Below are 26,230 nucleotides of genomic sequence, written 5' to 3' on the forward strand. Positions count from 1 at the left end.
TCCGATGTCTGACTCCACTATCGGTTTAAGCTAGATCTACAGTACTTCCTTTTTTACATTATTTGTTTCACAACCAAATTTTCCAACTTCATCCTGTTTAACAACACAGTTTACCTCATGATGAACTTATAGGTTCGTTTTTGTGAGTTTTGCAAGTTGTGGGGTGATTGACACAATGTTTGTTTTAATTCTGTGAATATGGATTATTTCAAATCAGGGAAAACAGTGACAAGTCAAGAAGATACAGCTGTGCTGAAATTACACTGTTCTGGACAGTTTTGAAAGACAGTTTTGGAGCTAGATGTCACTGTCTTATAGCAGTTTCTCAATAGATGTCGGCCACTCCTCCTCTAGATAGCCTCTATATAAAGCAGGATAAACAGTGAATGACCTGAATTGTTTTATCAGTACAGCAGCCTATCAACAGGCCTTGAAACTGGTATTGATATAGTAATAAAGCAGTCTAGCATTTTCTTATATCTTACTAAACCATTATATTTTCCTTCTTTTTCCTTTTTCCTACTCTCATTTCTGCTGACATTGTCAGGCCTCAGAGGTGTGACGCTTGTACGCCTAATAAAATGTCCTATTATAGCAACATTTCTTTTGGGAATGATGAGTTTTTATTACACTGAAAGCTCATTATCCCTTGTGATTGTTGAGTCATCCTCTTCCTGGGCATCACTCACTAAGACAAGTCAATAAATACTGTGTCCAAACAGGTGGGGCCTCTCTGGTAAAAGATTGAACAAGGGCAAACAGTAAAGGTTGATGGGTGAAAACCTCTGATCTGTCTTTTAGGAGGAAGACATTAACATCTTACTCTGAGTAAGACATTAAAGAGCACAAAGTAAGAAAACCATAGTCAATGATATGTGGCATTCATTCATCAATGCAGTGCTTTCATTGCACTTTTATTGCACAGTACTTTCATTAAATTTGAATATGTTGTATATATTTACCCCTAACGACCTTTGAATTTATTGCTGTACTCTAGATGCAGTGTCATTCCTGGAATTGGATGTCATTTTGCATACTGTACAGCTTCTTCTTTCTCTTTCTCTTTCTTCCTGTATTTTCTTTTCTTAAGCATGAGAGCCAATTGTTTGCATGGACCAATACACAACAATTTAAAACAGACAGTAAAACAAGGATCTTCTTACTTCTTCTTTTTTTATTAGCATTTTAAAGACACACAACAAACGATGTGATGATTATTACTCATAAACACTGACTATACCCTAGCAGATAGAGGTAGGACCACTGCCTTGTTGCGGAAGACACATCTATATACTGCAGCATTTATAGTTCATTATTTACTGTAGGTATCTTAAAAACAGACACCCACAAACTATTGGTCCATCTGACTCTTCGCATGCTCAATGTGTGCACGAAATGTACCATGAACTTTGCAAATATAAAAACAAGCACCCCCAGCAAGCTACTGTAGAACCATCTGCAGTGCCCTCCATGCACAAGAGAAAGAGACTACTGTGCTGTGTGTGGAAATGCAAATGCACAAAAAACCAGTGAAGTGGAACACAATGGAGCTGCACAATTCAGTAACTGAAAAAATAGTTTATTCTTCTGAATAAGTGATCAAATCATTACAAATTCGACACCTGCAACCTGAGGAATACATTCACTGCTTTCTTTCTTTGGCTAAAAGGCAAACCGGTCAAACATTTATCACACATTCTTCAGCTGTGTGAATCACTCGCAGGGAGTTTGATCTTTAGTAATGAGTAACTAATGGCGGATGGAAAACCTGGACGCTCAGGTTCGAGAGCTGGAGCTGGTAGACAGCCTTTTCTGAGTCTCATGTGTTCTGGGCTAAAAGCAAATCATTATTTTATACAGAGAGTCAACAATAACCCAAACAGAAATAGTGTATACAGTCTGCTTCAATACAGCGCCGGACTAAACCATGATCTTTGTGGATAGAATTTATCAGCAGTAGATTACTACATTGCTAGTCAAACAACACAGTCAAACAAAGCAGGAGGCACTGATCTGATGGGGTTAATGTGGAGCCTGGCTGCAGACACATGACTTTCTGCCTTTAACTGAAGCCTCGTTCTTAACATACACCTGTCTGCATGTTCCCTGATATTACCTGTACAACTGAAAAGGTGCACACCAGTCTGACCTGTATTTGGTTAGAGTGGTGGAATTTATTAATTCCATCTATATCCATCTATTTAATTATATATTTTTTGACATCTACACCCACATCAACACCTGCTAGGATACAATACTGCCAGTCAGCAAATGATTTATTTTGGAAATGGTACGACACATAGCATTGCAAACAGTATCTGGCTCCATTTATTGAAATCAAAATTTGAATTTAAACTAAACCCAAATGCATTTTTGTTGCATTAAATAGCTGTCTCATCATAAGTTGTCCTTTCTTAATGAATGAAATCTTTTTTTTAAATGACAGTGCAAACATACTGTATTGAATTCCTTAGAAATACAGTGTAGTTCAATTTGTATAATAATTACAATACAACAATTGTATGTGCTATGTAAACTAGCTGCTCTTTTCTACTCGCACATTAGTTCCCTGTTGTTTTGTGGCCTTTAGATAAACTGACCGAGAAAGAAGCTTATCATTTTATCACGTCAACTTTTACTGACACTTACAGTAAACTTGTCCTGAAGCAGGACACAGTTTCCGCATGCCTGCTCGACAGACTTTAAACATCAAGGCGTATATTGCTCCTGAAATATCCATAAAAATAACCAATGGACGTCTCTTGGAGATCCTTTTAACTTTGGTTATAAACCATTGTTTCTTCTCTGAGTGCAGAGATATACCTTGCTATTGCTTATTTTTGCATGGTAGTGTTTTGGATTATTGTGCCTGTAGAGCCTCTGTTGGTGGGATAATGATAAAGATAATAAATAAAGTTTAACTTAAGTTTAACTATCATTATGGAATTAAATTAGTCTGTAATAATTACTTAAATGTTAATAACAAAAATCTTTCTGAACGACAAATTAACAAACTCCATCGATGTCAAGGATTATCCATGTCCTGACCGATATTACCTAAATGTACTCTATATTATTACATTCATTGGTTTAACTGCATTTAAAATAAAACAAAAAAAACAGCATTTTTTGAGATGTTAAATAAATATAAGAATTCGTTCATAACCGACAAGATGCAAACTGGAATCTCATCTGCAATCACACAGTATACATGTGGAGTCAAATATTACAGCAGACCAGTGTCAAACATTATTCTCAACAAAAACTGAATCAAATGAACAAAATTAATATTTTCACATAACTGATGTTTGCATCGACTGTACACACAATGCTGAAAAAAAGGAAATGAAGGCTATTATATGTTGTAAAGTGCAAACGAATGGGGCAACATTGTTCCTTCTGACCTCAGTCATGGCAATAACTGTCAGAGGTGGTTGATTATTAACTAACTCAAGTCCTTTGCCTTGGTAAACTCAAGTCCAGATTAGTCCTCCATAAACAACTGAGAGGGAGGTGAAGGTTACTCTGACAACACGTTAGCTACGTCTGGCCTCGTCTAACGTGACTGGCTGATCCATTGCATCCAGTGTGATCAGTTCTTGTGGACCTGGGCATAAGTTTCTGCAGCATTAGCACGACACTAAGGAGCAGGAGCTGTCCTTCGCTGCATGTGGGCATCATAGGTAGGAGGGGAGGATACTGCAGGAAGCCCGTTGTTCACTCTGACCTCAGCGTATTCTGATGTGTTATTCTGTAACCCCAGATTGACTGTCCCACCATTCTTGTTCTGGAAAAACCTGATGTCTGCATAGTTCAGCTCCTGGAAAAGAAATAAAGACGGTGGTGATTCTAGAGTCTGTTGGGGCCCTAGGCAAAAAAATGGCAAGGGGCCCCTTCAAATTAGCGTTCATCACAATTATGTAATAAATAATCAGACTAAATGTATGATATCTAAACATTTTTTTTATTCCAAATGTTCAATTCATGTTAGTAAAATTTTCAAAATATAAATATTAAGAACATAAAAATTTAAAAACATAAAAACTCAAATATAGGTACAAAAACCAATAAAAAAGATAAATAACTAAATAACTGCAAAGCTGTCACTTTGTTAATAACCTATACTTTATAAAGCCAGATAAGGCCATTTTTTAAAAAGTTTAATCGTCTTTAGAAAAAAATCTTGTATGTGCAGCCTTTACTGAAAATAATTGGCAACACTGCTTCTGACATGTTACAAATTGTGCATTGGTTGTTTAAGTGGGAGGGAGCCGCATTGTGAGACACTGTGGAGTAAAGTTTGTCAGCCCTTGGGGGCCCCCCAACAGCCTGGGGCCCAGGGCCTTGCCTGTTCACAAGCTGAGCTGCTGAAGAAAGAGGGAAAAGCTGTGTGGTTTAAAATTCAGAGAATCCCATCGTCTCAGTTTGAAATTCTATAAAATCTAACTTCTATTTACAGCTACAATATCAAACAGGTAGTTGGTTGGTACTGCCAAAAACAAGCAAACATATCAACATGAAAAGCTCTCTTAGAGCCCACCTGTTTTAAACCTAATTTGCTTACATATGTAAACCTAGTCATACACTAGCTCTGTTAACAGCATCATCATAGAATTTCATACACTAGTTTATCCACTGTTACTGCTGTTAATGTCAATAATAGAGGTTTGTGTGAACTGCAGAATTGTAACTTTCACAACCATATGCTACTAAAAGGGAACAAAGATTTAGTTACTGATTCCCACAGATCATTATGTGTGATAAAACCATCTAATTATAAACTTAGATCATCAAATATTTACTGATGAGGTACTGATTTATTCCTGTACTCCACTTGTCTTCCACATGTATTCAAATGCAGATACACATGTAATCACAGCTATACTGCAATTAGTTTGAACAGTTTTGTTGGCGCACAGACTGAGAATCATGAAAGTACTTAGTTTGGCATGTAAACATGATTTATGATTATCTGTGTAAGGTTACTTGAGTGCATGCAAACCCACTGATGGCTTTTACCTGACTTCCTGAGTACGCTGCGTTGTTCTGGCCTTCACCTGCTTTAAAACATGAGGAATAAACAGTGTTTAGAAGAATTCATGCAAACAAGTAAATAATATAGTATAAATACACACATAAAACACAGACTTGTAATTAACTTACCTGTTCTGGTGCCGGTGTCTCTATTAGGGGATTTTTTCTTTCTGTTTAAGAAGGTAACAAGTCATTGCTATTATAGCTACTTTAGACATGCATTATATGACTTTTGGCAGCATAATAATAAGAGCATGGATACTCAGTAACTTTGTGTAAGATTAATCTGATTAGATGAAATCAGTTGTTCTGATTATGTTTGTTGATTGTCATAAATGTAAAACAACATCAAAAGCTGAAAAAATTAAGCTTGACATCAGCACAACTCCTTTTAGTGCTTGACAAAAAGAAAGTAAATAAATAATATGAAGAAAACATATACACTATATCCATGTATTCATTGATAATATAGTTCTTTCTCAAATAGAGCTGCGACTTTGCATTTTGTCACAATCATGAGTCCCCTTCATTGAATATCAACCTTTTGTTGATGTTTGAGTTTTATCACTACTCTCAAAATTGCGTTTTACTGTAGGCCTAATTGTAATTTATTATTAATTATGTATGTAATTAATATAATTAATATAGTGTTCACAAAAGAAAAAATGGCTATCTGGTTGTATTTTTTCTACTTACTTTTTTATATAAAGAAGAACCAGAAGAATACAAACTACAATCACGACACAACAAGCGATTACTATTCCAACGATGCAACCAGTTGAACAACTTGGGTGGACTACAATAAAAAAGGGGATAAGAACATGATTTTACCACATTTTGTAAACAGACAGTGTCCCATCTCAAAACTGTCTAATAATTCCTCCCTTTATGTGACATCATATTTGGCTAGATACCAATACCTACAGTATTTACTTCACACCTATTTTGGCTGGATATTATTTCTGTTTGGCAAACTGGTCAATGCACTGTGTTGCTTAAGCAAAAATACTTTGAATGTTTTGCTAAAGGGCAGTTAAATGGAGTTTTGCTTTTCAAGGCAATGTTGTCTGATACGAATAAATCTGCCCCGTGTAGCTGGTAGAAAAGATCTGTAAGGTAAATCTTCAGGAAGCCTGCTACTCTTCAAACAGAGGTATAATAATGTAAGCTAAGTGCGATATGCAAGAGTATTAACAATATGTGCAGTCAACACTGTCTGGTACCTGTCTGGTACTGTGTTACAGTCAGTCCATGTACTGCAGATGATGTTTTCTCAGTTATTCTATTCATCGCTTCACAGGTGTACTCTCCGCTGTCAGAAAGATCAGTGATGTGTTTAGTCAACACGGCAGAATTGTTGAGTATCTTCGTCTCATTCAGTTTCCAGCTGAAATTAGCAGTTGGTGTGGACTCAGCAGAGCAGGTTAATGTTAAGTTCTCGTTCAAACTTATTGTACTTGGACCTTTGATTTGAACATTTTCTGGTCCATCTGAAAGAGAGAGAGAGATTAGTGGTGATATTACAGTAGCACAAACCATGTTATTTCCCTCAGTGCCCTCAGCATTTTACCACCATATGTCTGAAAAGTAAATGGACATTGTACAGCATCTTACTTACAGTTAACAACCATGATGTATTCAGCTTCAACACTGCTGACAGGGTTGCTGATGTTACAGGAATATTTCCCACTGTCTGTTTTCTTTAGAGACTGAAAAGACAGCACTCTGCCAGTCTGGATCAGATCTGCACCATCCTTCATCCACTTTCTGGCAAAGACCGAGCCAGCAGCCTCACAGGTTAACTTGACAGAGTTTCCCTCAACTGGCTGGTTTGGTGATGATGTGACAGAGGCATTCACTATTGGCTCTGTTGGACAAAAGATAAAGGATTTTGTGAGAGAAATATGAAAGCAGGAACAAAACTAGCCGAGTCACTGAGAGTTGACTGAGTAAATAGATATAAAGGAACTTGAGAACAGTTCATCTTTGCAAGGGGCATAACCCATGAGTCCAAATTCATGGGTTATTCTACCATTTAACATTTTTAACAACCTATACTCCAGCCATATCATTGATATGAGTGGAATACATGACACTGACTTTATACTCCAAGGTCAGAATATAACAGATTGTCAATTCACGTACAAAATAATGGGATAAAAGTGTTTTATCAAAACAACAAGATTCTCAAGTTGCCACCTTTACCAATATAACTTTTTTCCATTTAGTCTAATGTCATTGTTTCAAAGTTTTGAGCACAAATATTAATGGAGTGTAATGCAACGTGTTTTCCTTTTAGTAGATTTTTTGGCCACTTGGAGGCAGGGAACAAACTGTAAACGCAACACCGACACATAATCACTGTTTAAGTTCATAAGTCAGTTCAGGTTACTCGTCCAGGACATACAAAGCAACATTTGGAGTCATGGTTCTGCCCATATCTTAAGGATAAGTCCAATATTCACTCTCTTTTTAGCTCTGTATTTGGTCTTCACCAACTCTTTAGCTGCTAAATGCTTCACTATGTTCACCAGCTAGTCGCTAACTTTGTCTGTCGTTCTTTGGTGGTGAGCAGGTTGTGTGGTTGCTGTGACAGTGAACCAAAACGAGCCTAAAGACCCTAGAAAGGTCCACAGCTCTGGACAACTGCACTGACAGGTGTTAACTCCCTGATGGTTTATCACTATGAATGAGCCATTCCACATACAAGAAGTCATATAATCCACTGTTAATATTAGAATATTGATTATAGCCACTTTATAATATTGGCCAGAATAAGTATACCATGGAAGTGGAGTTATGTTTTCACATGACATTTTCTAATCACAGCTGTGCCTGCAAGGTCAAGCAAGCACAAAACACTGAGGCATAGAGTACACATTTTTTCAATGCAGATTATGCAGGTGGACAGATGAGTGCCATCTCTCAGACGCATATCAATACTATATTCACAAAACCTCTTAAAATTCAACTTACCCAGCACAGAGACAACTGAGGGCTGGGATGTTTGATTACTCAGAGTTTTGTTGTTAAAAGCCTGACAGCTGTAGTTCCCACTCTGACTTTCCTGAATGTTTATAAGTCTGAGCTCTGGTCCAGTATCAGACAGCGGGACTCTATTCAGAAACCAGTTAAACAGTGCAGCGGGTCTGGAGACAGCTGAGCACATCAGACTGATGTCTGACCCTTCCACATAGTATTCTTGTGATGGACACAGTGTCAGGTTAATGTTTTCTGGGCCATCTGCGGGGTGCAGCATATGGGGAGTAAAAACCAACAAGAAAAAAAAGAAAAAGCACAAAAAAGTGATGTTAGCAGCTAGAAGGTGTTAAAATACATGTACCTAAGCTTATTGTGAAGCCTCAGTATAAAGTTGCAGCTTTAAAGTGGCTTGGATAAAGAGTATGCACATGTAGGTTATTAACTCACAGCTTATGGAAAGGTTTATTGGAGCACTGGTGTCATTACTGAAGGGGTTGAACACATGACACCTGAATGGTCCCTGGTCATAGCGAGTCACACTGACTATAGTGAGAGTGGAGTTTCCATCAGTGAGCTGAACTCTGTCACTGGCTGTAACCTCAGAGCTGCCGTTCAGCCAGAGGAAAGAGAGGGAGGATCCAGAGGAGGAGCAGAACAGACTGACAGAGCTGAACTCCACCAAGTCTGTGCTGCTGGCAGTTACTATTACATTGGAGACTCGCGCTGTGGGTGATAAACACAGTGGTTTTACACTTGCCGCTGCTCACAACAGGGAACATGTTTCAGTCGAGGGAAGCAATGTAGGGTTTTTAATTTCTTGGCTCTGAGTCTTATATTTTTATTTCAGTTAACTTACTGTAATTACTGAAATAAATTGTCAGTTATTATGTGTTAGTTTGATGTTCACAGTCAATTTAGTTTGTTTCAACAAAAGTTTTTATGCTCTTGGCCGCATTAGAGAGTGATTTGGAATGACCTTAATTATTTTTTATTGTGATACCTCCCAGTTACATCTGTGCGAGTAAAATGGCGACTAAAAAGTGCATTCACTGTTTCTTATTGTTCCAGAAATGTTTCGTACAACATTTTTATATTTAGGAAAGATTTATATGGTACTATCACAGCTACATGTCTAAATCCCATTTTTAATCAATATCTTTATGTATAAAACCTTTTACTCAAACTTACTTAGGACAGAGATGACGGAAGGTTGAGATGTTTCATTTCTCATAGTTTTGTTGTTAAAGGCCTGACAACTGTAGTTCCCACTCTGATCCTCCTTAATGTTTATAAGTCTGAGCTCTCGTCCAGTATCAGACAGCGGGACTCTATTCAGGAACCAGTTAAACAGTGCAGCGGGTCTGGAGACAGCTGAGCACATCAGGCTGATGTCTGACCCTTCCACATAGTAATCCTGAGACGGGGATTTTGTTAAATGGATATTTTCTGGGCCGACTGAATGTAGGTAAAAAGAAAAAAAACAACAGAAGACTCACTAGATGTAATGTTAGTTGCATGAAAAATAGAAAGGCATATGGTATGCACTGTGACTCATACTGAGGTCATATTAGTTTGCACAGCAGCATTATTATACAAGTACCAGAAAAAACAAACCTGTGCAAAGCAATGCAATAGAACAGAAGTTTCTCAATGAAACTGACTGTACAATGATTAAACTGACACTGTGATGTTTGTGGTGGTTTTGTACTGGAGTCAATTAAGCTGAAAATGTGTGTCTATGTTACATACAGATGTTGTCAGATAAAAGACTGAGCATGCAGGTTAGTAACTCACAGCTGATGGAGAGGTTTATTGGAGCACTGGTGTCATTACTGACAGCATTGAACACGTGACACCTGAATGGTCCCTGGTCATAGCGAGTCACACTGACTATAGTGAGAGTGGTGTTTCCATCAGTGAGCTGAACTCTGTCACTGGCTGTAACCTCAGAGCTGCCGTTCAGCCAGAGGAAAGAGAGGGAGGATCCAGAGGAGGAGCAGGACAGACTGACAGAGCTGAACTCCACCAGGTCTGTGCTGCTGGCAGTTACTGTTACATTGGAGACTCGCTCTGTGATTGAAAAACACAATGTTTTTTTTTTCTACTCTAGTTGCAATCATGAAATAAAGAGGCAGACAATAACGAATAATATCACTACAATAATGAAGAATTAATTCCATCTAAATAATGCCATGATGAGCAGTCATGGCTGATGTTTAAGGTTTCTATTTGCTCCTGCTGTGCCTAAAAAAAAAAAGAAAGAAAAAAAAGAGAGCAGCAATAACAAACCTATTGTTTGATCCCACTATGCACAAACACAATGACATAACAGAAAGGGAAATCCTCAAATCAACAACAGTGGTCAAAACAATGTTAACCTTAAATTATTTCACTGTCATCAGCTCAAAGCTCATAAGATCAAACACCTTCTGCAATATCATTAAGCTATATACTGTATGGGAAGTGTGTAAAATACACTTCCAATTTACTTTCCATTGTTTTCACACTGTGTCCCAGAGACATTCATTGAACTATATGGTATCCTCAGTCAGTTCTTGATGGTGGTGTTCTATGTCACCTTCAAACACTATAAACACAGTATGTAGATTATGTTAGTGACCTACCCAGTATGACCAGAGAGGTGGTGCCCTCCTTGTTGCCAGCTGGGAAGGTAAAAATTGAGCAGATGTAGTTCCCGTCATCAGTCATCCTAACATCACTAATCTGGATGGAAGAGCTGTCCAAGTTTGGGGGACTGGGTGAGAAGCTGACCCTGCCCTTCACAGGTGAGTCGGGGTAGTGAGGATCAAAGTTGAGCTGAAACACAGCGATGTTGATCATGTTCCCTTCCTTCGACTCGTAGCTCCATGTGACCTGTGGTGGAGGAGGCACAGGGTCAGTGGTTAGGATGTGTACAGTGACTGAGAAAAACAACAGGCCTCATTCATCATGATGTTGATAAGTGACACTAGAGAGTGTTTTGAGACATCCACATTTTGCTGTAAACTCTACAGGGCAGCGTACACAGCATTACAATCAAATATGTGGGGCATGAATATAGATGTGAGTTTTTCTAGACTCTCTCTATATATATAAACAAGGCAAATGGACCTGTATTATCATTTAATGTGTATTTTGAATGCATGAATTGCTCTTTCATTCACCTGCAGAATCAGATTGATGCATAATTGACAAATACTTTATTTTACAGGAAAATACCATTTTTTTAAGTCACATATTACATTTATATTCACTTAATGACCAATCTCTGTTCACTTCAGACATAAAAGTAAATTGTAGTCCCAAGCTATTTCACTGATTCATATTGTGTCACTTCAGCACAATGAGCGAAATTTCAGGATGTAACACTTTTCTTATAATTTCAAATCACAAAGTATGAGTATGGTGGTATAAAGAAGTTATCAAATCCTAACTGATGAGAGATTAATCCCAGTGCCATCAGTGAAGGCACAGCGTAGGTTGACTGTCTGGCCAGGATACGAAAACACCTCTGGCTCCACCTCCACTTGCTGACCAGTCGCTCCTAGAAGAAAGAGAAAGAGGAAAAACTCTGTTGTTTCCTTTTTTCTAAAGTAGGAAAGGAGACAAGGAAAGGAAGCAGAGAAACAGTATCTGTATAAAGCCTGCTGATGATAAATGAGGACTGTGGAATTGCCAGAGGACAGGTTTTCTCCTCCAGACAAACCTGGAGGAGGCAATTACAGTCTTCATTAAGAAAGACTGTAATGAATAATTCGTAATATTGCCCAATGGTTACTATAGCATTGTTGAGAGAGTCTACATGCAAAATATAAACTACTTAAAACACAAAAAATGACTGTGGATTATGGAAAGTTTGTCATCAGCCACAGGCTGTATGCTCCCATTGGTTTCAAGAAGACTTGAGACATTTTCCAGTTGTACCCAACCTTTCTAGATTATTAGATTGTCATGAAAACTGCTAAACAGCTGAAGCAGTTTGGTGATTGTTTCAGTTATAGTGGTTCTAAGGTTTGGACTGGTGGCATGTAGAGCACACTGCCTGTTGGCTACTCATGGTTTTGTGAGTTTAGTTCAATCTCAATCATTAGCCAAACTCCTTGGCCATCAACCGAAGGATAGTGTGAGTTTTCTTAAAGAACAAACAACAAATTTTGACAAACAAGGACTACTGAACATGTCAAAGCTCTTAAATTTGAGATTCTTACCTGTAAAGGCCACAGAGACAATGTACAGTAAAATTAATATATCCATTGGTCACTCTCCCTGAGACGTGCAGGTGAGAAAAACGCCATCAGACTGAGACTGTCCTAATAAATGACTCATGAACCTTTACCTACGTGTTGCAGTGTAAACTGTTTGCATGATGAGAGCAACCCACTGAATCTACCCCCCCTTCAGGGCTATGGTCAAACCTGCAAGATGTCTCCCTCTTGTGGTGAAAGTGAGTTTGTGCAAGTGATCTGATGAAAGGAAGCATGATGTTAAATTACCAAGACAAAACCTGGGAGTGACATTGTTTTAATTAACAGCATATTTTACTGATTAGCCACTGAATGTTTAGTGAGTCAAAAGATGATCTCAGGTGCTGATATGACATGTTGACATGACAATAACATAATTTAATTACCAATGAAACCTTTCAATTGTTGCTGAAAGATTTTGAAAAAAAATGCTCAGCTTGTAGGTAATAGTCAGTGATCACATCAGATCAGATCAGTAAAGTGTGCACAGCAGTGCAAAGTACAATGATAGGACAACCCCCATTACAGGTCACTTCCTCATACTGCCTTCATATCCTGAAATCCTCATACTGAAATAATCAAAGCTAAGGATTGAAGACTAATCATTATACTTGATACTTCAGATGAAATGGCAGAAGCTGTGTTATATGCCATCATCCTGGGAGCCATCTCAGGTAAGCTCTCACAGAAAATAAATTTTTTTCACTTGCTCGAAAAAATATACTGAATAATATAATAGTACAGTGTAGCACAGTATATAGTATAGTTATTTTGTGAACAGCAGTGTGAGAACATGAATGTAATTAGAATATATGAAAGCACTACATACAGTATACTAGTTAGCTAGAAAGTTAATGCACATGTTGCAGTTAAATTGTTAAAGGTATTTTTAACCCATAACAATGTAACTGCACGATGTCACTTACTTTAATGAAATACATGATATTCTGTTAATTAATTATTCAAATCAATTGCGAGTTTCCTGGGCAGCAAGGAGCTGAGGCAAGGTAAGTTGAACAAGTATTACAAATAACTAATACAGACCCCTCTGAACAAACCCATGACCACTTTGTCATGCCATGTTTTGACTACATAAAAACAAATCTCTTAACAGATGCATTTGAGTCTTTTTTTTACTCTTTAAAAAGTTGATGTTGCTCATAGTGTTTGTTGTTAATGATCAACAAAGGTGCGTGACGATTCATGTAGGAACCTGTCAGTGAAAATCACCCATGACTTCCTCATCCTCCCTGAACATAGTGAATTCAGCACTAACTTACGAACATCAGCGAAGGGAAAGTTAAAGAGCGCAAGGACAAATCATTCTTTTGTGTTATACTTCATGATAATTCAGATGACATGGAAACAGCTGTGATATATGTCATCATCCTGGGAGTCATCTCAGGTGAGCTATCACCATTCGATACACCAGAAGCAAGACAGTGTATTTTATGCCTCTGTTTCCAACAGCTGTGGACTGAAACATTATGTTTTTGGGGTTGTCCCATTCTTGAGGACAAGATAACTCAGTAAGGCCTTGAGGAAAATTTGATAAAGAAACACTATTAGATTTTGGTGCTCAAAGGTCAAAGGTCACAGTTTGACACACATTTTAGGCCATAACTTTTAAATTCATGTGCTGATTATAATGTCTAATAGGATAAAATTATGACATTTTATATCTAAAAGGTCATTTTCTGCAAAAACACTTCTGGTCATTATTCAACAGCATCATTCAGCAGAAGAGGAAACTGACCATACTTCACATTTGGTTGGATACTGAACTAGTGAAACTAATCTTGGGTGCCCACCTTCTAGCTGGGGTAATTGTACAGATCGTTTGTGCTGTTGGGTTGAAGATGTGTTGGAAACATACACTATATTGCCAAAAGTATTGGCTCACCTGCCTTGACATCCCATTCTTAATCCATAGGGTTTAATATGACGTCAGTCCACCCTTTGCAGCTATAACAGCTTCAACTCCTCTGAGAAGGCTTTCCACAAGCTTTAGTGCATTTGTGAGGTCACACACTGATGTTGGACGAGAAGTCCTGGCTCTCAGTCTCCGCTCTAATTCATCCCAAAGGTGTTCTATCAGGTTGAGGTCAGGACTCTGTGTAGGCCAGTCAAGTTCATCCACACCAAACTCTCTCATCCATGTCTTTAAGGACCTTGCTTTGTGCACAGTCATGTTGGAACAGGAAGGGGCCATCCCCAAACTGTTCCCACAAAGTTGGGAGCATGGAATTGTCCAAAATCTCTTGGTATGCTGAAGCATTCAGATTTCCTTTCACTGGAACTAAGGGGCCAAGCCCAGCTCCTGAAAAATCATTTTACATGGCCTACCACCTGTGGCTGAGTTGCTGTCGTTCCCAATCGTTTCCACTTTGTTATAATACCACTGACAGTTGACTGTGGAATATTTAGGAGCGAGGAAATTTCACAACTGGACTTGTTGCACAGGTGGCATCCTATCACAGTACCACGCTGGACTTCACTGAGCTCCTGAGAGCGACCCATTCTTTCACAAATGTTTGTAGAAACAGTCTGCATGCCTTGGTGCTTGATTTTATACACCTGTGGCCATGGAAGTGATTGGAACACCTGATTTCAATTATTTGGATGGGTGAGTGAATACTTTTGGCAACATAGTGTATGTGAGTCTGGACAAACATGCACATAAACTACAACTGGAGTGGTTGGTGGAGGAATACAACCGTGAGACGGTAATTGTAGTTTCACTTGATCCAGGAAACATTTTCAAACATCATCTCTGTATCAGAATTGTACTATTAGGTTGATAGTTGAAGTTGCTGTGTGATGATTATGTTAACATAATAATCATACATTATTAGAATATTGTATTCTTTCCCTGGTTTGCTTTCTCTGTGTTTGTTTATTTCTTTAAGTGAAGTTAAAATGTTAATTGTTATGTTAAATGGTTAAATGGATAGTTTATGTGTTTTCACATAAGATGGCACAGATTTCTCACCGGTCATGCAACTTGTTAGACTCTTTCTTTCTGAGTGGATATGAGTTCAAGACGTTCTCATGGAATGTGCTAAAACATGCAGAGTCACCACAGTGTGTCCTCATTGTCCTGTAATCTGTATGTTGCCAGAAGACTCTCCGAATGCAGCTGTTTTTTTGTGTTTTAAGTAGTTTATACATTTGATGCAGGCTTTCTTATGGATTGTGATCAATAATATAAAAAGCAGTGGCTCATATTAGGCTAAAACATCTTCATTAGAATCCATCTTAAACTATAAGTTCCTCCAGTTTTTGTCTGAAGGAAACATACCTGGAGGAGACTGTCTTGTGTGTAACATTCATTTCCCTGGGGCTGTATAGAGTCTCATAAGACCAGCCTGTCTGTCGTCTGAGCCCTCGCAGGAGTTTCCTGTGCTGGCTCTCCTCTTATTGCCTCAGAGACAGACAATAGGTCTGATTCTGCCTCATGAGTAATTACATTTTCACAGGGACCCGGATTACACACACACACGCACACGCACGCACACGCACGCACACACACACACACACGGACAGATTGTCGTTCTAAAGCTCCCTCGCTCTTTCTGTTTTGCGCACACCCACTGACACAACACACAGGAATGTGTCGGCACAACAAATGGCAGGCTATAGAAAAGCATAACCCAGAGAGAACAAGCTTTCCTCTTTTTTTCCCAGCCAACATCCCTTTTTTTTTTTTTCAGCCACTTCATCCACACACGCACAGTCATGGAGACACACCAGACTCTTGGCCTACTTGTCTGGGTTCACTAATGTTGTCCTGTCTTGTACCAGACTCTTCCATGCTGACCTCATTTATCATCAGCAGGCTTGGTATCGATACTATTTATCTGCTCCCTTTCTTTATCTCCTCTCCTGGTTTGGAAAAGAAGGAAACAACAAACAATGCTTCTCTTTCTTTGTTTCTTCTAGCAGCAACTGGTCAGCAAGTGGATGTGGAGCCACATGTGTTTTCTTTCTTGAAACCAATGGGAGCATACAGCCTGTGGCTGCTTACAAACTTTCCACAATCCACAGTCATTTTTTGTGTTTTAAGTAGTTTATATTTTACATGTAGACTCTCTCAACAATGATACAGATACTGTTTCTCTGCTTCCTCTCCTTGTCTCCTTTCCTACTTTAAAAAAAAGGAAACAACAAACATTTTTCCTCTTTCTCTTTCTTCTAGGAGCGACTGGTCAGCAAGTGGAGGTGGAGCCAGAGGTGTTTTCGTATCCTGGCCAGACAGTCAACCTACGCTGTGCCCTCATTAATTCCGCTGGGAATGAGCTCACACAGGTCAGATCCACAGAGACATGATAGTTTTTTTTCTCAGTTAGGATTTGATAACTTCTTTATACCACCATACTCATACTTTGTGATTTGAAATGATAAGAAAAGTGTCTGTTACATCCTGAAATTTCGCTCATTGTGCTGACTTGACACAACATAAATCATTGAGATAGCTTGGGACTACAATTTACTTTCACATCTGAAGTGAACAGAGATTGGTCATTAAGTGAATATAAATGTAATATGTGACTAAAGAAATGGGTATATTCCTTTTAAAATAAAGTATTTATCAATTATGCTTCAATCTGATTCTGCAGGTGCGTGAAACCTGTGAAACAGCTGGATAAGAGCAATTCATGCATTCAAAATACACATTAAATGATAATACAGGTCCATGTGCCTTGTTTATTTGGCACATTCATTTAACAAATCATAGCCCAGAGAAATAATCCTGAGGTTTGTAATAGAAATAAAAACAAAACACTTTTTAGTCTCATCTCAATGAAGTAGGAAGTGCACAATTCTGTTTGGTTCCATGAAGAGCAGGAGAGGGAGAGAGAGAGGGAGAGAGAGAGAGAGATAGAGAGAGGGAGAGAGAGAGATAGGGAGAGATAGAGGGAGAGAGAGAGATGCATCATACCTGTGCCACTTATTTGATTGTAATGCTGTGTACGCTGCCCTGTGGACTTTACAGCAAAATGTAGGTGTCTCAAAACACTCTCTAGTGTCACTTATCAACATCATGATGAATGAGGCCTGTTGTTTTTCTCAGTCACTGTACACATCCTAACCACTGACCCTGTGCCTCCTCCACCACAGGTCACATGGAGCTACGAGTCGAAAGAAGGGAACAGGATCAACATCGCTGTGTTTCACCTCAACTTTGATCCCAGTTACCCCGACTCACCTGTGAAGGGCAGGGTCAGCTTCTCACCCAGTCCCCCAAACCTGAACAGCCCTTCCATCCAGATTCGTGATGTTAGGGTGACTGATGAGGGGAACTACATCTGCTCAATTTTTACCTTCCCAGCTGGCAACAGGCAGGGCACCACCTCTCTGGTCATACTGGGTAGGTCACTAACATAATCTACATACTGTGTTTATAGTGTTTAAAGGTGACATAGGCCACCACCATCAAGAACCAACTGAGGATACCATATAGTTCAATGAATGTCTCTGAGACACACATGCCTTACTATACATTGTATAGCATAATGAAATTGCAGCAAGGTGATTGTTGTGTACAACTGATAAATCAGAAGTATGGTATATAGTATGAGTATATTCTGTTTAGATTACTGTTCTTCAAACAAAAACTTTGAGTAGATATTTTATATCATGGCAGTGAAATAATTTAAAGTTAACATGTTTTGACCAGTGTTGTTACTTTAAGGATTTTCATTACTGTTACTGTCTGTGCATTATTGCGATCAAACAATCAGCCATGACTGCTCATCATGGCGTGGTTTAGATGGAATTCATTCTTCATCGTTATAGTGATATTATTTGTTATTGCCTCTTTACTTCAAGATAGCAACTACAGTAAAAAAAAAACAAACAAAAAAAAACATTGTGTTTTTCAACCACAGAGGAAGTTGGCAAAGTAACAGTAACTGCCAGCAGCACAGACCTGGTGGAGTTCAGTTCTGTCAGTCTGTTCTGCTCCTCCTCTGGATCCTCCCTCTCTTTCCTCTGGCTGAACGGCAGCTCTGAGGTTACAGCCAGTGACAGAGTTCAGCTCACTGATGGAAACACCACTCTCACTATAGTCAGTGTGACCCGCTATGACCAGGGACCATTCAGGTGTCACGTGTTCAATGCCGTCAGTAATGGCACCAGTGCTCCAGTAAACCTCTCCATCAGCTGTGAGTTACTATCCTGCATGCTCAGTCTTTTATCTGACAACATCTGTATGTAACATATAAACACATTTTCAGCTTAATTGACTCCAGTACAAAACCACCACAAACAGCATGGTGCCAATTAAGTCATTGTACAGTCAGTTTCATTGAGAAACTTCTGTTCTATTGCTTTGCACAGTTTTGTTTTTCTATCATGCTTGATGTATAACAATGTCACTGTGCATACTAATCACTTATAAGACCTCAGTATGAGTCACAGTGCATGCTGTATGCCTTTCTATTTTTCATGCAACTAACATTACATCTCGTGATTCTTCTGTTGTTCTTCTTTTTACCTACATTCAGTCGGCCCAGAAAATATCCATTTAACAAAATCCCCATCTCAGGATTACTATGTGGAAGGGTCAGACATCATCCTAATGTGCTCAGCTGTCTCCAGACCCACTGCACTGTTTAACTGGTTCCTGAATAGAGTCCCGCTGTCTGATACTGGACGAGAGCTCAGACTTATAAACATTAAGGAGGATCAGAGTGGGAACTACAGTTGTCAGGCCTTCAACAACAAAACTATGAGAAATGAAACATCTCAACCTTCCGTCATCTCTGTCCTAAGTAAGTTTGAGTAAAAGGTTTTCTACATATAAATATTGATAAAAATGGGATTTAGACATGTAGCTGTGATAGTACCATATAAAACTTTCTTAAATATAAAAATTTTGTTCAAAACATTTGTGGAACAATAAGAAACGGTGCATGCATTCACTCGCAATCAAACTACTTCAATATACTTTAAGGTCATTAGATAAATGAACAGTTATCTAGTTTATATTGTCACCCTCATCCCATATAATATGCAATGATTGGTAATGCGACTGTTACTCAGTGAGAATATCAAGCTAACACATAATAACGGACAAATTATTTCAGTAATTGGAGTAAATTAACTGAAATTAAAATATATGACACCAAGTCAATCAATCAAAAAACCTACATTGCTTCCCTCGACTGAAACATGTTCCCTGTTGTGACCAGTGGCAAGTGTAAAACCACTTTGTTTATCACCCACAGCGCGAGTCTCCAATGTAATAATAACTGCCAGCAGCACAGACCTGGTGGAGTTCAGCTCTGTCAGTCTGTTCTGCTCCTCCTCTGGATCCTCCCTCTCTTTCCTCTGGCTGAACGGCAGCTCTGAGGTTACAGCCAGTGACAGAGTTCAGCTCACTGATGGAAACACCACTCTCACTATAGTCAGTGTGACCCGCTATGACCAGGGACCATTCAGGTGTCATGTGTTCAATGCCGTCAGTAATGACACCAGTGCTCCAGTAAACCTCTCCATCAGCTGTGAGTTACTAACCTGCATGCTCAGTCTTTTATCTGACAACATCTGTATGTAACATAGAAACACATTTTCAACTTAATTGACTCCAGTACAAAACCACCACAAACAGCATGGTGCCAATTAAATCATTGTACAGTCAGTTTCATTGAGAAACTTCTGCTCTATTGCATTGCTTTGCACAGTTTTTGTTTTTCTATCGTGTTTGATATATAACAATGTCGCTGTGCAAACTTATCACTTATAAGACCTCAGTATGAGTCACAGTGCATGCTGTATGCCTTTCTATTTTTCATGCAACTAACATTACATCTCGTGATTCTTTTGTTGTTTTTTTTCTTTTTACCTACATTCAGTTGGACCAGAAAATATCCATTTAACAAAATCCCCGTCTCAGGATTACTATGTGGAAGGGTCAGACATCAGCCTGATGTGCTCAGCTGTCTCCAGACCCGCTGCACTATTTAACTGGTTCCTGAATAGAGTCCCGCTGTCTGATACTGGACGAGAGCTCAGACTTATAAACATTAAGGAGGATCAGAGTGGGAACTACAGTTGTCAGGCCTTCAACAACAAAACTATGAGAAATGAAACATCTCAACCTTCCGTCATCTCTGTCCTAAGTAAGTTTTAGTAAAAGGTTTTCTACATATAGATATTGATAAAAATTGGATTTAGACACGTAGGTGTGATAGTACCATATAAAACTTTCCTAAATATAAAAATGTTGTATGACGCATTTGTGGAACAAAAAGTGCATGCATTCACTGGCAATCAAGATACTTAACTATACTTTAAGGTCATACCAAACACTCCCTAACGCGGCCAAGAGCTTAGGAATTTTTGTTAAAACAGATAATTAACAACAGTTATCAGTTAACAGCAGTGGCGATTGCTCTAAGACTGCAAGGGAAGCTCAGCTTCCTCTGAAATGTCAACAAAATAATTGGTCAAATATGTACTGTTGTATGTACATTTCATTGACTAAATATGCGCTAGAACACGTTCATCTTTCGTTCAGAATCAGCTACTTATCACAGGTAACCGACACGACTTCTTCTCATTCATCCCCGCAGCGCCACAGAGCTTTACACAGTGTAGACGCCGAGCGTCTACTGACTTCAACGGGGAAGCATCGAGTGGGTTGTTCCACTGCAGCGAAACTAGACGGTCATTGGATAAATGCTGGGCTTTGTCCCGCCCATCGGACGCTCAGCGTCTCTGGGGGTCTATGGGACAGTGGTCTGGCCCGGACGCTCGGCTTCTGCATGATGATTGGATGATCTGTCTGAGGCTGAGTCCCTTTTTGATTGACAGTGAAATGAGCAAATCAGCGATCTTGAAGTATAAGCATCCACCGGAGCAGTTTTCAAGTGTTTCATTCCGTTGTTCGGGGTTGATCTGGAGACGGTACTGATCCTCAGCGACTTTGTCTTTGTTAAAAACGACTAGCGTTGTGTTTGGCGACTCTCTTTTGTAACTCTGCGAATTTACATATAAATAAACGGACACATTTTATGATGTAGGCCGAAAATGAGCTTCCCCTCCTTATAAGACCAGCAGCCGCCACTGGTTAACAGTTATCTAGTCTATATTGCCACCCTCATTCCATATAATATGCAATGATTGGTAATGTGACTGTTACTCACTGAGAATATCAGGCTATCACATAATAATAACCGACAATTTATTTCAGTAATTGGAGTAAATTAACTGAAATAAAAATATAAGACACCGAGCCAATCAACCAAAAACCCTACATTGCTTCCCTCCACTGAAACATGTTCCCTGTTGTGAGCAGTGGAAAGTGTAAAACCACTGTGTTTATCACCCACAGCGCGAGTCTCCAATGTAACAGTAACTGCCAGCAGCACAGACTTGGTGGAGTTCAGCTCTGTCAGTCTGTTCTGCTCCTCCTCTGGATCCTCCCTCTCTTTCCTCTGGCTGAACGGCAGCTCTGAGGTTACAGCCAGTGACAGAGTTCAGCTCACTGATGGAAACACCACTCTCACTATAGTCAGTGTGACCCGCTATGACCAGGGACCATTCAGGTCCACTCTCTCCTGCACTATATACACGCACGACTGTGCTCAGCTGTTTCCAGACCTGCTGCCCTTTTTCAGTGGTTTTTTAATGGATACCTGTTGTTTGATGCAGAATCAAGGCTCAGGAGTCAGAGTACCTGCTCATCACCAAAGACAGAGACAAAGTTAGCAATTAGCAGGAGAATAAAGTGAAACATTTAGCAGGTAAAGAACCAGATGTTTCCCTCAGGAGTTGGTGGAGTAACCTGAATACACAACAAGTTGGTATATCAACAGTGATTATGTGTTAATGTCATGTTTACAGTTTTTTTTCCCTGCCTCCAGGTGGCAAAAAATCTACTAAATAAAAACATATTGCATTACGTTCCATTAATACTTGTGTTGAAACACGTTTCATTGGTGAAGGTGGCAACTGTTTGAGAATCTTGTTGTTTTGATAAAACACTTTTCTCCATTATTTTGTACGTGAATTGACAATCTGTTATATTCTGACCTTGGAGTAAAGTCAGTGTCATGTATTCCACTCACGTCAATGATATGGCTGGATTATAGGTTGTTAAGAACGTTAAATGTTAGAATAACCCATGAATGTGGACAATCAAACACATTTGGCACGTTATCCAATTTGGAGAAGTAGTTTGCCCCTTGCCAGGATGAACTGTTCTCAAGTTCCTTTAAATCTGTTTACTCGGTCAACTCTCAGTGACTCGGCTAGTTTTGTTCCTGTTTTCATATTTCTCTCACAAAATTCTTTATCTTTTGTCCAACAGAGCCAATAGTGAATGCCTCTGTCACATCATCAACAAACCAGCCAGTTGAGGGAAACGCTGTCAACTTAACCTGTGAGGCTGCTGGCTCGTTCTTTGCCAGAAAGTGGATGAAGGATGGTGCAGATCTGATCCAGACTGGCAGAGTGCTGTCTTTTCAGTCTCTAAAGAAAACAGACAGTGGAAATTATTCCTGTAACATCAGCAACCCTCTCAGCAGTGTTGCAGCTGAATACATCATGGTTGTTAACTGTAAGTAAGATGCTGTACAATGTCCATTTACTTTTCAGACATATGGTGGTAAAATGCAGAGGGCACTGAGGGAAATAACATGGTTTGTGCTACTGTAATATCACCACTAATCTCTCTCTCTCTTTCAGATGGACCAGAAAATGTTCAAATCAAAGGTCCAAGTACAATAAGTTTGAACCAGACCTTAACATTAACCTGCTCTGCTGAGTCCACACCAACTGCTAATTACACCTGGAAACTGAATGAGACGAAGATACTCAACAATTCTGCCGTGTTGACTAAACACATCACTGATCTTTCTGACAGCGGAGAGTACACCTGTGAAGCGATGAATAGAATAACTGAGAAAACATCATCTGCAGTACATGGACTGACTGTAACACAGTACCTGCCAGGTACCAGACAGTGTTGACTGCACATATTGTTAATACTTGTGGATACAGTGAGGCGTTTTTTTTGTTTTTGTTTTTTTTTGTTTTGGCTTGACAGCAGATGAGGGAAATTTTGCATTGCAGATGACAGAGTATTGATACTTTTGGATATCTCTGTGAAGAGTGGTTGGCTTTCTGACTATATCTCACCTTTGCTGATCTATAACAACAAGGTGTGATTGACTAGTTTTAAAATGCTTAGAAGAGATTGTATATTTATCCAATTGTCCCTTTCCATTCCATTGTTATTTATTTTTGCACCATGCTCTTGTGCTTGATTTGTTTTGGACACTTGGACACTTATCAGCTGTTCTTGTGCGTTTCCAAACGGGCTAATGCTGCCGGGTTTCTTGTGTTTCATTTTACACATACCAGGGAAACAACATGGATGTCTTTCAGCTGGTGCCATTGCTGCCATAGTAATAACCATATGTTTCATAGCTGCTGGTGGAGCTGCTGGAGGGTACTGTATCTACAAAAAGAAGTGAGTGAATAATGTCCTTCATAATATTACCCATTTCTCTTATTTGTAACATTAACATTGACCTAACCCTGATGTTATACATTAAACATATTATATATTCACAGTTTCATATAGTAATTTTGCATTTTAATATGACATCATATTCTGTTAATTGGGTTAACATAATTGGCATTAATAATTTGGTATTACCATGTTTAAAAAACACCTGATGGATGCAAGTATTTCATTACCTTGTTGCTGTGTTTTTTATTTTGTATTATTGGCATATTAACTTCTATCAGTAAAGAATTTTATTATAAAGTTTGTTTGTTTTTCATTTAAGTTTTTTTTTGGCATTTCTGCTTTCTTTTACAGCGACAGGAGAGACATACAGGAAAGTCAGGAAGGGAATGACATGCAGCAAAGGTAAGTGCTCAGCCTTAGCACGTGGTACACACCCCTCCTGGTGAGCTACAGGGGAACCTAGGAATCTTTTTTCATTAAATTACAGAAAACATATTGGTTATTGTTTGAGTTTTGACTCGCATCTAACTGGCCAAATTTTAACAATGTTCTATGCTAATATTTAGAAATAAGAAAGATCCCCTGCCACATAACACAGGTAAGTAGTCATCTGATCTGACTTCACCCTACACTTAAACTATCATATGAATAAATTACAATCATAGATAATCAGCTGCACTGTAAAAAAAACTTTTTTTTTTTGCATAGAACTAGAGGAACATACTTATGAGAACACTTCAGTGGTATATGAGAACATAAAATAAACTCAGTGATCTTTCTTTTTTAAGATAATGTTTTAATGTCATAATCCTGATTTAATGAAAAAGGTAAAAGTAATTATTCTTGGTTTAAATCTGTTAAATTTACTATAGACCAACAATAACTGAGGACTCACAGTTAATCAAAACAGCGACTCTTTAACCATTTGTTTACTTTTTTGTCCTGCAGATGATCAAGAAATCAACACTTGTTAAGTCTTCACCTGCACCAAGAAAAGAAGATCCCCCACTGCTGTTTTTTTAATTTATTATTATTCCTTTATATTTTTTTTCTTGTAAATTAGTAAATCACAATGCAATGACACTTTGAGGCCACTAGGTGGAAGAAGAGCACCACAACTGGATTACAGCTTTAGCAGCCTTGGTATATTATTACTGTGCCTTATTAAGTTTCATGCATAATGTGTTGGCAAACATTTGCCATTTAGACATTCAGACAGAGCAACAGTAGCATTTCTGCTGCATTTCTTGCCCAACACTGTCTCTCCGTTTAGCTCTGGTTTGATCAGAGCCATCAGCTCTTTCTCTATTAGCTCTTAAACCTGGAATAACTCATAATTAGCAACTTGGGGACAATGGAAATAAGTTGTAAATACAGAACTGACATATTATCACTTTTTAAGTGGATCTGGTAAAATTATCACTCATTTTGAGTATATATACCTGGCAAAAAAAAGACCAATATGCACTCTCCATTGGGTCTCCACCAAAGGGAAATATTTCCCTCTGCAGCTAAATGCTCTACTATGTCCACCAGATGGTTGTCCTTTCCCATAACCCTAACATTTTCCTAAAAACAACAGCCGAAAACAAGGTTAATGAGAGAGCACTGAGTGTGAATCAAAACGGTGCAGTTGCAGGCCGTAAAACCAATGATGGAATGAACTGAAAAATGCTACAAAGCTCTCTAGTTGAGGAGAACTACAGCGAACTACTGATGATAATTCAGTGTTGACCTCTTTCACAGAGTAGTCATGTGATCCATTTTAAATGTTAAGCTTGGTGTTTCACCATGTTCATCAAATGACTTGTATGTTTTTTTTTAAATTTTGTACACTTATGCATACTTAACAATTTATACATACAGTGCATATCTAATGCTTGTTCTTATGTGTGTGACCACAACTTTGTAAATACACACCAGGTTTGGAAAAGACACAATTCAATTTTTAACAATATTTTTGTCTTTGATATTTAATGCTTATATGTCAGCTAATAATATTTGCTGTATTTGTTGGTAATATAATTGAATATGTACCAGTCTTTCAAATATGCGGAACTGTGAAAATGAAAGTGTCAGATGTTTTATAAATTAATATTTTTTTAATTATTTATTAATTCAAAATGTAGCAGACTCAACACCCGATTTGTCACCTTTTTCCATTAAGCTTAGAGGATAATTACATTTTATCAAAGTTGTATTCTTGAATTGACACCTTTGACTTTTCTTCATGCCAAAAACAATAAATATAAACACCACAGACTTTAGGATCAGCTCTCCATAACTTTGCGCCTCCAGATTTCCCTCTTAATCAATGGCTAAACTTCATAGACAACAACTTACCTATGTCTTTGTCCAAGTAAATGAAAATCTTCCCACGTTTTCTCGTAAAAACTGGATAACATAAAGTAAATCCTTTGAATCTACCGAACAATTTCACTCCAAAAGCCGCAGTATGCTTCCCCCCTGTGGTGTCAGTGAGGTT

General features: G+C 38.6%; 2 protein-coding genes across 7 annotated transcripts; one reads left to right on the forward strand and one right to left on the reverse strand.

Annotated features, from left to right (window-relative positions):
* Positions 1–1,563: 1,563 nt before the first annotated feature.
* On the reverse strand, positions 1,564–12,361 carry LOC130172213 (carcinoembryonic antigen-related cell adhesion molecule 5-like). 3 transcript variants are annotated; one of them, XM_056380750.1, is made up of 13 exons: positions 12,225–12,361; positions 11,451–11,560; positions 10,641–10,890; positions 9,811–10,086; positions 9,205–9,471; positions 8,464–8,739; positions 8,011–8,277; positions 6,653–6,901; positions 6,258–6,524; positions 5,731–5,830; positions 5,164–5,204; positions 5,020–5,057; positions 1,564–3,820 (listed from the first exon to the last, which is right to left on the reverse strand). In XM_056380750.1, the coding sequence occupies exons 1-13, from the start codon at positions 12,268–12,270 to the stop codon at positions 3,641–3,643; spliced, it is 2,367 nt and encodes a 788-aa protein (XP_056236725.1). In that variant the 5' UTR covers positions 12,271–12,361; the 3' UTR covers positions 1,564–3,640. The 3 variants fall into 3 exon arrangements, with proteins under 3 accessions (XP_056236725.1, XP_056236724.1, XP_056236726.1); XM_056380749.1 differs by having other exon boundaries at positions 5,020–5,060; XM_056380751.1 differs by lacking the exons at positions 8,011–8,277; positions 8,464–8,739 and having other exon boundaries at positions 5,020–5,060.
* Positions 12,362–12,602: 241 nt separating this feature from the next.
* On the forward strand, positions 12,603–26,007 carry LOC130172214 (carcinoembryonic antigen-related cell adhesion molecule 1-like). 4 transcript variants are annotated; one of them, XM_056380752.1, is made up of 13 exons: positions 12,797–12,934; positions 16,459–16,568; positions 17,382–17,631; positions 18,152–18,427; positions 18,770–19,036; positions 19,493–19,768; positions 20,120–20,386; positions 22,579–22,827; positions 22,956–23,222; positions 23,634–23,742; positions 24,097–24,147; positions 24,312–24,343; positions 24,694–26,007. In XM_056380752.1, the coding sequence occupies exons 1-13, from the start codon at positions 12,889–12,891 to the stop codon at positions 24,717–24,719; spliced, it is 2,226 nt and encodes a 741-aa protein (XP_056236727.1). In that variant the 5' UTR covers positions 12,797–12,888; the 3' UTR covers positions 24,720–26,007. The 4 variants fall into 4 exon arrangements, with proteins under 4 accessions (XP_056236730.1, XP_056236727.1, XP_056236729.1 ...); XM_056380753.1 differs by lacking the exon at positions 12,797–12,934 and adding an exon at positions 13,542–13,665; XM_056380754.1 differs by lacking the exon at positions 24,312–24,343.
* The last annotated feature ends 223 nt before the right edge of the window (positions 26,008–26,230 follow it).

Source organism: Seriola aureovittata, chromosome 7 (genome assembly GCF_021018895.1).
Source record: "Seriola aureovittata isolate HTS-2021-v1 ecotype China chromosome 7, ASM2101889v1, whole genome shotgun sequence".
Classification (NCBI taxonomy): Eukaryota; Metazoa; Chordata; class Actinopteri; order Carangiformes; family Carangidae; genus Seriola; species Seriola aureovittata.

Coding starts and splice junctions, on each gene's coding strand:
- LOC130172213 (XM_056380749.1), bottom strand. CDS start 12,270: ATGGATATATTAATTTTACTGTACATTGTCTCTGTGGCCTTTACAG. Junction 8,740..9,204: donor TTCCGTCATCTCTGTCCTAA/GTAAGTTTGAGT, acceptor TATCACCCACAG/CGCGAGTCTCCAATGTAATA. Junction 5,831..6,257: donor TGTAACACAGTACCAGACAG/GTACCAGACAGT, acceptor TTTTTATTGTAG/TCCACCCAAGTTGTTCAACT.
- LOC130172214 (XM_056380752.1), top strand. CDS start 12,889: ATGGCAGAAGCTGTGTTATATGCCATCATCCTGGGAGCCATCTCAG. Junction 20,387..22,578: donor TTCCGTCATCTCTGTCCTAA/GTAAGTTTTAGT, acceptor TTTGTCCAACAG/AGCCAATAGTGAATGCCTCT. Junction 23,223..23,633: donor TGTAACACAGTACCTGCCAG/GTACCAGACAGT, acceptor TACACATACCAG/GGAAACAACATGGATGTCTT.